This window comes from Dendropsophus ebraccatus, chromosome 2 (genome assembly GCF_027789765.1).
Source record: "Dendropsophus ebraccatus isolate aDenEbr1 chromosome 2, aDenEbr1.pat, whole genome shotgun sequence".
Taxonomy (NCBI): Eukaryota; Metazoa; Chordata; class Amphibia; order Anura; family Hylidae; genus Dendropsophus; species Dendropsophus ebraccatus.
In genome coordinates, this window is record NC_091455.1 from 206,166,622 (window position 1) to 206,178,944 (window position 12,323).

Below are 12,323 nucleotides of genomic sequence, written 5' to 3' on the forward strand. Positions count from 1 at the left end.
TGTCCATATACTGTATCTGTAATAACCCTACAGAGACCCTCACCTGTCCATATACATCTGTAATACCCTACAGTAACCCTCACCTGTCCATGTACCTGTAATAACCCTACACAGACCTTCACCTGTCTATATACATGTAATAACCCTACAGAGACCCTCACCTGTCCATATACTGTACCTGTAATAACCCTACAGAGACCCTCACTTGCCCATATACAGCTGTAATACCCTACATGAACCCTCACCTTTCCATGTACCTGTAATAACCCTACACAGACATTCACCTGTCCATATAAATGTAATATCCCTACAGAAACCCTCACCTGTCAATGTACTAGTAATAACCCTACACAGACATTCACCTGTCCATATAAATGTAATATCCCTACAGAAACCCTCACCTGTCAATGTACTAGTAATAACCCTACAGAGACCCTCACCTGTCCATGCACTTGTAATAACCCTACAAAGACCCTCACCTGTCTATATACATGTAATAACCCTACAGAGACCCTCACCTGTCTATATACATGTAATAACCCTACAGAGACCCTCACCTGTCTATATACATGTAATAACCATAAAGAGACCCTCACCTGTCCATATACCTATAATAACCCTACAGAGACCCTCACCTTTCTATATACCTATAATAACCCTACAGAGACCCTCACCTGTCCATATACCTATAATAACCCTACAGTGCCCCTCACGTGCAATAACTCTACAGATTACAGAGCCCTCTACCCTCAATATTAAATTTTCAGAAAACCTTTTAAATAGATTTTGTCCCCACACAGATCATGTGGCTTTTCTCTCTGGATCATTTAGTACCCTGAGGGTAATCATACATGACACGATTCCCCCACTGGCGGTGGGTCTACACCAACTAGATTAGTACTATGAGAAGGTCCTTTAGCTTTCATGAAGGCTGTTTTTTTTTTGTTTTTTTTTTGCAATACCTCGTATGCAGATCTATTGGTTTCCATAGTAACAGACTACAAGTGTAGTCTGATCCTGCAGTCAAGTATTACTCCTCATCCTCTGCCTCCAGCTTTTGACAACCACAACAACACTAAGGGCCCTATTCCACCGGACGATTATCGTTTGCATAATCGTTAACGATTAACGATCTCAAACGACCACTATTGCGAAAGACCTGAAAACGTTCACTCATTTCCATGGAACGATAATCGTTACTTATAATCCTAATTGCGATCGTTTTTTTCTTCGCTATTTATTCGCTATTGCGTTCGTATCTATTGCGAACGACCGAACGATGTCTTATTCAATGCGAACGATTTGCGAACGTTTTGCGAACGAGCAACGATAAAAATAGGTCCAGGTCTTATAAAGCGATCAACGATTTCTCGTTCGGTCGTTAATCGTTAACTGCATTTCAACCGAACGATTATCGTTTAGATCCGAACGATTTAACGATAATCTGAACGATAATCGTCCGGTGGAATAGGGCCCTAAGCCTATTGCACATGGCTGCAGGATTAGACTACAAAAGCCCCTACTACATGGGCCGATCTGGAGGAGCAAGCGAACTTTAACCTGTCAGAACATTGCTCGCTTGCTATTACATGTGCCAACAGCGGGCGGGTAAGGGAGTGGGGTTGGTAGCCGCGGGAAGGGGTTCTAGAACTCCATATTTTTTGCCAGCAAGGAGCACCTAAAGAAGGTCTCTCCCTGTAGAGGACCTAATAAGTTCATGTATTTCATGGACAACCTATAAATGTTACTGAGAACTGTGTAATACCCAATTTGTCCTGTGGTGGTGCTGTAGAGAAATTGAACAACTGCTGCTGGATTCTCTTTAGATTACAGTTGATCACTAGAGATCTACAAGGTGGGAAATCAGATATCGGTGGCTAAATAGTGATTGGCTGCAGTATACAATTCCATTCAGCTATAGATGGTTGCTCATGTCGCGTTGTAGACCTCACACGCGCAGAAATGCTCAACGCTGATTATTGATATTTTCGTCCCGTGTTTCTAATGACAGAACGTTCATCCATTAATATTCATGAATCAGAAGAAACGGGGGAGACAATTATTGTTTAATTTACACCTTCCCAAGAAAGAAATCCCTCGGGAGGAGACATCTGGTGTTTCAAAGCACTTTCTGGAAGAGAATTCCTAGCCTCAGCCACCCGAACCACCTGGAATATAGCAATTCCATCCATAACACGGATGAAAGGAGATCTCCAGGGAGCTCGGAGAATCTGGGTCATGCACCATATTGCTGAATATTAGGAAATGGATAATGGAAAAGGGTCTGAGAACCGGGATCAACGAACCATAACAAGTAACTTCCCAGAGGTGGAGGACACTTCAAGGTGGGTTGTAAGAAGAAGAAGCAAGGAGTCGAAGTCTTTGTACCTGGGTCCAGTGTTCCAAAAGTATTATATAAGAAAACATGGTCGCTTTTTATATTGTCCTTTTAGGAATGGTGGGAGCATTGGGTAGATGAAGGTTGAAGACCATAAACTATCATGTTGACAAGGAGGATGGCCTTAGGAGAAGAAGAGTCCACACATCAGTGGGGTATTATGATATTATGACCCATAGCCTCTCTACAGATCTCCAGGATCTGAGGACTAACACTATGGTTCTAACTATCACAAGACAAGTGAATCCTTGATCTGCAATTGGTTTGGCTAAAGGAATCCAGCAGAAAGGCCGAGGTCAGGGATCAGTATAGAGGTCAACGGTAATTCACAAGCATTAAGCAGGACTTTAATACGCAGGCAAAGATGTCAGACAGGATTCTGGCCAGGGCTAAAGTCATCTGCGTACATTGATTGTCATAGCAACCCAACATGAGGCTGGCAGATGGAAGCCGCGGCCACCGGTGGGTTATCGCTGGCTTAGAAAATGATTGACATATATAAAATCCTTGGGTTGGAGACCATTTCTAGTAGGGTTGTATAATACAGAAGAAGGTCTTCTATTCAGGTTTCCAGTTTTTTTGTAAGAACAATGGCTTTTGTGCACTTCTTACATTGTCCTTGCAAGCAATGCTCCTTAACTATGATCTAGATGTGATACTGGACAATGTATATCTCAAAGCTATAACAAATAAAGAAGAGATCTCTCAAGACCTCATGGCCATGTACTGAGCTGCAATACAAAATACTGAGGAGCAAGAAAACTAGAAAGAAACCAAAAACCGGGGAAATGATCAAGATCCAAACCTGGAAAAATGCAGAGATCAAAACCAGGAAAACTATGAAGAACCTGGCAAAGATAACTAAGGAAACCCAGGCAAAGAAAACTATGGAGTACCAAGCTAAAACAAAAAACTATGGAGAACTATGGAAAACTAGGCAAAAAAAAGTTCCAGAAATAGGCAAACAGGCAAAGAAAACTGTGAAAAATCAAAGTGGGAAAAACCATGAGGAACCGAGCAAAGAAAACTATAAAAAAACGAGACAAAGAAAACTGGAGAACCAAAGCAGAAAATATATGGAGAACCGAACCCTGTGAAGAAAACTACAGATAACCAAGTAAAGAAAACTGAACAACCAAAACCAAAGGAGAACAAAGCCAGAAGTCTAAAGAAAACTGATTCAAAGAAACTATGGAGAACCAAGCCAATGGGGGAGATTTATCAAACATGGTGTAAAGTGAAACTGGCTCAGTTGCCCCTAGCAACCAATCAGATTCCACCTTTCATTCCTCACAGACTCTTTGGAAAATGAAAGGTGGAATCTGATTGGTTGCCGGGGGCAAATGGGCCAGTTTCACTCTACACCATGTTTGATAAATCTCCCCCAATGTGTCTGTAATCACCCTCCCGTTTTTTTGCGGATTGTGGGCGACGATTGCAGACCTAATACACAGTCCTGAAAAATTACGGAATTTGTGAATGGGGCCTAACATGCTAGAGAGGAATAAACTGATCCATTCTGATGCTATTGAGAAAGATCATAATTAGAATAATTTTGCCATATGTGTCCCCAACAAATGCCCCCAAAGATCCCCCCATATGTTCCATACAATGCTCAACAAATACAGGGCCCCCCAACACATTCCCTACAATACTCACATAATACCCCTATACAACACACCTTATATGTTCCACACAATGCCCACATAATACCATTATACAGTGCCCCCTATATGTTCCATACAATGCCCACATAATACCACCATACAGCGACCCCTTTATGTTCCATACAATGCCCACATAATACCATTATACAACCCCCCACCATATGTTCCATACAATGCCCAAATAATACCACCATACAGTGCCCCTATATGTTCCATACAATGCCCACATAATATCACCATACAGCACCCCCTATATGTTCCACACAATGCCCAAATAATACCACCATACAGCGCCCCCTATATGTTCCATACAATGCCCACATAATACCACCATACAGTGCCCCCTATATGTTCCATACAATGCCCACATAATACCACCATACAGTGCCCCCTATATGTTCCATACAATGCCCACATAATACCACCATACAGTGCCCCTATATGTTCCATACAATGCCCACATAATACCATTATACAGTGCCCCCTATACGTTCCATACAATGCCCACATAATACCACCATACAGCCCCCTATATGTTCCATACAATGCCCACATAATACCATTATACAGTGCCCCCAATACGTTCCATACAATGCCCACATAATACCACCATACAGTGCCCCTATATGTTCCATACAATGCCCACATAATACCACCATACAGTGCTCCTATATGTTCCATACAATGCCCACATAATACCACCATACAGTGCCCCCTATACGTTAGATACAATGCCCACATAATACCACCATACAGCCCCCTATATGTTCCATACAATGCCCACATAATACCACCATACAGTGCCCCCTATACGTTCCATGCAATGCCCACATAATACCACCATACAGCCCCCTATATGTTCCATACAATGCCCACATAATACCACCATACAGTGCCCCCTATACGTTCCATGCAATGCCCACATAATACCACCATACAGCCCCCTATATGTTCCATACAATGCCCACCTAATACCACCATACAGTGCCCCCTATACGTTCCATACAATGCCCACATAATACCACCATACAGCGCCTATAAGTTCTATACATTGCTATATGTGAACATCCCTCACAATGATACATTGCAACAAACCCCCAACTGTATACAGTGGTACCTTGGTTTAAGAGTAACTTGGTTTAAGAGCGTTTTGCAAGAAGAGCTCACAGTTTTTCAAAATTGTGACTTGGTTTAAGAGCATTGCTTTGGTTTAAGAGCTCCTGGTATTGGGTGGGAGCGTGAGTGGGGGAGGGGCATGGCCTGCATAGCGGGGTCTGCAGCACAGTACTCTGACCCAGGAAGTCTCTCTCACCTTCCAATTTATAGCAAATCCACTTCAGGCTGGGGCTTGCATCAGGGGACAGGACTGTGGGGGTAATCTCTTTATAGCTTTAACCCCTCTCTCCCCGGACAGAGAGTGCTGCTATACTGTGTCCACATCTGCCCTGCTCATTCCTTCATGCTCCCTGCAGTCTCTATCAGTCCTTGTGTTTCCCATCCTCTCCATTCCTGCTATAATGTGCTTGCACTCACACTCAGCTATACACACTGCTGCTATAATGTGCTTGCACTCACACTCAGCTATACACACTGCTGCTATAATGTGCTTGCACTCACACTCTGTTAGGGCCACGGCGGCGTCCCGTGCTCCGGACCGCCGCCGCACCCTCTCTCCCACTTCGGAAGCAGCCGGTGTCCATATGCAGGGACTCGGCGCAGCTGTTGCTTCGGCCCCGGGGGGCGCCTCACCGCGCTCCTGCCCGTCGCTGTGTCGGCCGGCGCGCGCGTCCCCGTCTCCTAGGGCGTGCGTGCGCCGGCTGTCTCAGATTTAAAGGGGCAGTGCGCTCCTAATTGGCTTGTATGTTAATCACTCCCCTATAAGTTCCAGCCCTGCCCCCTTCCAGGTGTTGGAGCCTCTACATGCTTCCCATAGCGTTTGGCCCAGCTCCCTGTTGTTCCTGATTCCTGTCCGCTACCTGGTCCCTAGTCCTTGTTCCTGGTTCCTGGTTCCTGCTCCTCTGTCACACTATTGCGCCTGTGTTCAGCCTATCACCTGCGGTTACGCCTACAGACCTCTGCTAGCACCATCTCCTGCCTACTGCTCCTGCCACGCCTCGCCTGCCGTCACTAGCAACCAAACCAGGGGTAGCGACCTGGGGGTCGCCTGCCGCAGCAAGCCCACCCCGCCTTACGGCGGGCTCTGGTGAAAACCAGCGGCCCCTTAGACTCCGCTCCCTGGTGCGGTTTAGTGCCATCGCTAGTGTCGGTTCAGTGGATCCACTACTCCAGGCGTTACACACTCAGCTATACACACTGCTGCTATAATGATTATAAAATGATTTTTGGGGTGTGGAACCAATTGTCTACATTTCAATGATTTCTTATGGGAAAATTTGCTTTGGTATAAAAGTGGATTTCGATTACAAGCACGGCCCCGGAACGAATTATGCTCGTAATCCAAGGCACCACTGTATATCCATTCAATGTCGGCCTACAGATATATTGAAACTAAACTTGAAGCGACAAATATAGTACACTGATAGGATATACCCATGGCGCTGACCCATGAGAGGCAGCATTGGGGCAGTCCTGCGTTACACTGTATCACCAGCCACTTCCCATCAGTTATAAATCCTGCGGCAGCGGCCCGCACTCTGTCTGACAGATGAGCCTCCACTCCTTCAATATTCATCTTTATTTAGAGTACCTTGAAAAGAACATTGGACTATTGTCCCGGAAGAAAGCAACAGAATCGGCAGCCGGATCAAATCATTATAAAGTGTGACAGATCGCCGCAGGACGGGGGGTGGAGGGTAAGGGGGCACTCCGGAACAGAATCTAATAAGTCTACCAGAGATGTGATTTATTGGCCGCTAGCTGTAACAGAGCTGTAAGTTAGGTATAAGCACAACCCCAACCCCCGAAGCTGCCGACATGAGATCTTCTGGTCCCCGCTCCTGTGCTGCCGTCACCAGGAGAGAGGACAGGAGCACAGAGGGAAGCAGGATATCTGACAGGGAGAGCTGCAGGGGAGTGGAGGGGAGAAGTATCCAGGAATTTATTAGTTTACTCTACATGAAGGATTATACCTAACTTTTAGATTTTTCTGGAAAACCCTTAAAGGGGTTCCTTAAAGGGATGTCTTGCCTCTCCCACTGAATAGTTCATGGACCTGTCACATCATGTCTTAGAAGCGGGCGGTGACCAGGGGCTGGAGCAGCAGAATGCAGACGGCAGTGATGGAGCCAGGGAGGTAGGTGGATGTAATTGTTTTCATTCATCCCCTCTTCAAGCATTGTCAAAAAAGGGGTCCTGGTTGGGCAACCCCTTCAAGGAAGTATTTCCAAGATTGCAACATATCACCTATCCGCGTAAGTATCCGATCCTGGGATCCAACCGAAGTCGCTTCATTCACTCTCTATGGGACTGATGGATACAGCCCAGTACAGCCCCTCCATTTACTCTCTATGGGACTGATGGAGTTGGCAAAGTACAGCTGCTCCATTCACGCTCTATATAACTGATGGGGATAGCCCAGTACAGCTGCTCCAATTATTCTCTTTATGACTGATGGAGATAGCCCAGTACAGCCACTTCCCTCACTCTCTATGGGACTGATGGATATAGCCCAGTACAACTGCTCCATTCCCTCTCTATATAACTGATGGGGATAGCCCAGTACAGCCCCTCCATTCACTCTCTATGGGACTGATGGAGTTGGTAAAGTACAGCTGCTCCGTTCACACTCTATATAACTGATTTGGATAGCCCAGTACAGCCCCTCCATTCACTCTCTATATAACTGATGAGGATAGCCCAGTACAGCCACTTCCCTCACTCTCTATAGGACTGAAGAGTACAGCCCAGTACAGCCACTTCCCGCACTCTCTATAAAACTGATGAGGATAGCCCAGTACAGCCACTTCCCTCACTCTCTATAGGACTGAAGAGTACAGCCCAGTACAGCCACTTCCCGCACTCTCTATATAACTGATGAGGATAGCCCAGTACAGCCACTTCCCTCACTCTCTATAGGACTGATGGGGATAACCCAGTACAGCCGCTCCATTCACTTTCTATGGGACTCATGGGGATAGCCGAGTACAGGTGCGCCATTCATTCTTTATGGGACTGATGGGGATAGCCCAGTACAGCCGCTCCATTCACTTTCTATGGGACTCATGGGGATAGCCGAGTACAGGTGCGCCATTCATTCTTTATGGGAATGATGGGGATAGCCCAGAACAGCCACTCCACTCACTCTCTATGGGACTAATGTAGATACAGTAGGCAAGTACACCCATTCTGTTCACTCTCTCTAGGACTGGTGGCAACAGCTGTGTACAGACGCTTTATTCATTCTAGGGACCTGGAGATAATCGAGTACAGCTGCTCCCTTCACTCTCTATAGTTCTGTCGGAGATATTAGGGCACAGCACCCGGCTATTTTTGGCAGGCCCATAGTGACTTAATGGAGAGTCAGTGTGCCCAATTTATACTTGAGGACAAGAGTCTCCTGTCCCAGCAGCTGGACTCACCCTGATTTGATACCTATCATCCATAATGTCAATAGGTGATAAGCGATAATCTTGGGGGTAAACCCTGAAATAGAGTATGAAGCCAGGGAGACCCCATATAACAGGACATGTGGCCGTCTTACCTGCGTCACCTTCTCCGTTACATTGTGGGTTCGGTCCTTTAGCTTGGTGGGAGCAATAATCTCCTTTTCATTAGTAGGGGAGGTGAGGAAGGAATCTCCCTTAAAGTCCACAAAGTTAAGGGTGATCTGTGGGATCTTACTGATCGTTCTGTACTTCATGAGGTCAGAGTCCGATGTGGAGTTCAAGAGGTTCATCCGGACGTTGTTCATGCCACCTGCGGAAATAGGGGACTGGTCAGACCCGTAAGAGCCAAGACCCATAGTATAGAGCATGGTGGTTGCTCAGCATGAAACTTACTCGCTTTCCAGCTTTGTAGTAAATATTTTCACCATTTAAAGGGAATGTGTCAGCTAAATGTTTGTTTTCTGATTAGAGTCAGATATTAAAACTTGTTCTTTTATTCTAATCTTTTTGCTGAATTTTTTTTTATTTAAAATTCTTTACATTCTTATGGGGCGGCCATATTGCCTGGGCTGTTCTTAACAGTATTTAGTGACATGCTTTACAGAAAGCCTCATGGACATAGACGACAATAGACAGAGTCTGTCCCCTTGAGATAAATGTGAGACATTACTGAGCGCTCTGTGACCTGTTAAGAGGTCATTCCACAGGGAGCTGCTATTGTCTCCTCTATCTACTGGTGTCACATGATGCTGCAATGCTGTACAGATCACTTTACAGCTGCCTTCTCTTATCACCACAGACAAAAAAGGAAGTCTCAGCTTAGTTTTAGCCCCAGTGGTGAGAATGAGAACTGCAAGATCTCAGGATTATTTTATAATATAGACAGAAAAATGGAAAATGAGAAAAAAAAATGTTACAAAAAATTCTTTAAAAAATATGTTTCACATAAAATCATTATTTATGCATATTTTACTGATGACACATTCCCTTTAAGGCCAGAGATCGCTATAGGTGGCCCAAGCTAATATTATACAATAATATACAACTATAGTTAGTCAAACTGAACTGTACCTTTAGTATGAATAAATGCATTTTAATAGGAGACAATATCGCAGGGGGGTGCAGTTTGCATGCAGCAAGAGGCTTCATGTGGTCTGGGCCTAATGCATGTGACCTCAGTGGTGATCGTATACAAGTGTCTGAGTACTGGGTATCCAACATGACAGGTGCAAAGGATGCATTTCAACAGAAGTCCCAGTCGCACAAGGGTGCAAGCTGCATGTTACTGTGCAGCAGAAGCCTTAATGTTGTTCGAGCCTAATGTAAGTGATGATATATGAGGGTCATGGTTCTGTATACCTGAGGAAATGTTTTGATAAGATACGGACAAGGAGAGAAAGGAGCGCTGCACCTCACACCTATGGCTGACACCAATGCCCCTCGGCTTCATTTAAAAACCAACGCCAGGATGTTGGTATATAATTTGATCAAACCATATTGCCCCATTTACCGCGTGCAGGTCTCCTGGCGTTGGTTTTTAAAAGTAGCCGAGAGGCATTAGTGTCAGCCATAGGTGTGATGTGCAGCAGCTCCTTCTTTCCATGTCGTGTTTTACTTTTCTCCCTTTTCTGAGCAGTTAGCACTCCCATGTAACACCCATTTGACCCCAATTAGCAGGAGGCACCTGTGCACACATGGCAAGTACCTCCTATCCTTCCCATTCTACCTGCAGGAGCAATGGTGGGTAGGAAGACCATATTCACACTTGTGTTGCTTGGTGGCAGCTTTCTCCGCCGGTGGTGCCTGCTGGGTTTGGGGGGGCCCCTTTGGGTTGGTCCTGTGACATTGGGGTTGCAGCGCCATTCTATGGCCTCCCTTTCCTGTTTGTGCTCACTTTGCGGGGATGGCGGTCGCTGACCAACAGAGTGTGGAGTTAGTGTAGGGACTCATGTGAACCAGGAGTCGGCACGTGGTACACGGGGCAGTATGGTTTGATCAAATTATATAACAACATCCTGGCGTTGGTTTTAAATGTAGCCGAGCGGCATTAGTGTCAGCCATAGGTGTGAGGTGCAGCGCTCCTTTCTCTCCATGTCACATTTTAATGAAAGTCCATGTTGCATGAGGATGCAAGTTGCATGGTGCTGTCCTTTAGAAGTCGGGGCCTAATGCAAATTCAGATTCTATATTAGCAGCAAGGTTCTGTATCCCCAACATGATTGGTGCACAGTCGGTCAGGAGGCGGAGCAGCCGCATCACCATGTAACATATGCCCGGTGCGGCCCCATTGCAGCTGCTGAATGGGTGTAAATCTCTATTCATGTGACAGTATATGGAGGTGGGGGGGTCCGTATCTCATCTCCCTGCCAGCAGAGGCTCTAATTACAACAAGCCAGGAACATGAGGCAACCAATTAATTACGGGGTAACAGGATTAGCCCCCCCTGTCGCTCGGAGTGTCTGATCGCTGTAATCTGTCCTCATAACCGACATAATCTCCGGGTATTTAAGATTCACACATCATTAACCCATTAATTGTCAGGTTTTATGCCAGAACGAGCGAGTAGGATTTAATATTCTATGGTTATTAGAGGCGTAGGAAGCAGAGGCATGGGGCGGGAATAGGAGATGACGGCGGGCTGGAGGATCGGGCAGGGGCCGACAACATGAGAGAGGGGCCGGCTGCCACAGGTAACGTAATGATGGAAATCATCCCTCCTGGGCCACAGAGGATGAAGAGGGGTGGGGGGCTGTCATCACTTTTCATGGAGCCAATGTTCTGGGGGCATTGTGGTTGTCACAGCTATGTGAGCACTGTAATGGGGGCTATGTGAGTACTCTGTCACCATAATGAGGTAACAGTGGCTGTCATTGTTATGGGGGCACTGTGGCTGTCACTGTAATGGGGGCACTGTTGCTGTCACTGTAATTGGGGGGCACTGTGGCTGTCACTGTAATGGGGGGGCACAGTGGCTGTCACTGTAATGGGGCACTGTGGCTGTCACTGTAATGGGGGGGCACAGTGGCTGTCACTGTAATGGGGCACTGTGGCTGTCACTGTAATGGGGGGGGCACAGTGGCTGTCATTGTAATGGGGAACAGTGGCTGTCATTATAATGGGGCACTGTTACTGTCACTGTAAGGGGGGCACTGTGGCTGTCATTGTAATGGGGGCACTGTTACTGTCACTGTAAGGGGGGCACTGTGGCTGTCATTGTAATGGGGGCACTGTTACTGTCACTGTAAGGGGGGCACTGTGGCTGTCATTGTGATGGGGCACAGTGGCTATCATTGTAATGGGGGCACTGTGGCTGTCATTGTAATGGGGCACTATGACTGTCACTGTAATGGGGCACTGTGGCTGTCATTGTAATGGGGGGCACAGTGGCTGTCACTGTAACGGGGGCACTGTGGCTGTCACTGTAATGGGGGCACTGTGGCTGTCATTGTAATGGGGGGCACTGTTACTGTCACTGTAAGGGGGGCACTGTGGCTGTCATTGTAATGGGGGCACTGTTACTGTCACTGTAAGGGGGGCACTGTGGCTGTCATTGTAATGGGGGCACTGTTACTGTCACTGTAAGGGGGGCACTGTAACTGTCATTGTAATGGGGGCACTGTTACTGTCACTGTAAGGGGGGCACTGTGGCTGTCATTGTGATGGGGCACAGTGGCTGTCATTGTAATGGGGGCA

At 46.4% G+C, this 12,323-nt stretch overlaps 1 protein-coding gene across 4 annotated transcripts in view; it reads right to left on the reverse strand.

Annotated features, from left to right (window-relative positions):
• KCNH2 (potassium voltage-gated channel subfamily H member 2) overlaps positions 1–12,323 on the reverse strand; it is a 168,751-nt gene that overhangs the window by 63,602 nt on the left and 92,826 nt on the right. For all 4 annotated transcript variants that reach the window (XM_069959275.1, XM_069959274.1, XM_069959276.1 and 1 more), the window contains one exon: positions 8,726–8,940. In XM_069959275.1, the coding sequence (XP_069815376.1) occupies positions 8,726–8,940 (215 nt within the window). The remainder of the gene's footprint in view (positions 1–8,725; positions 8,941–12,323) is intronic.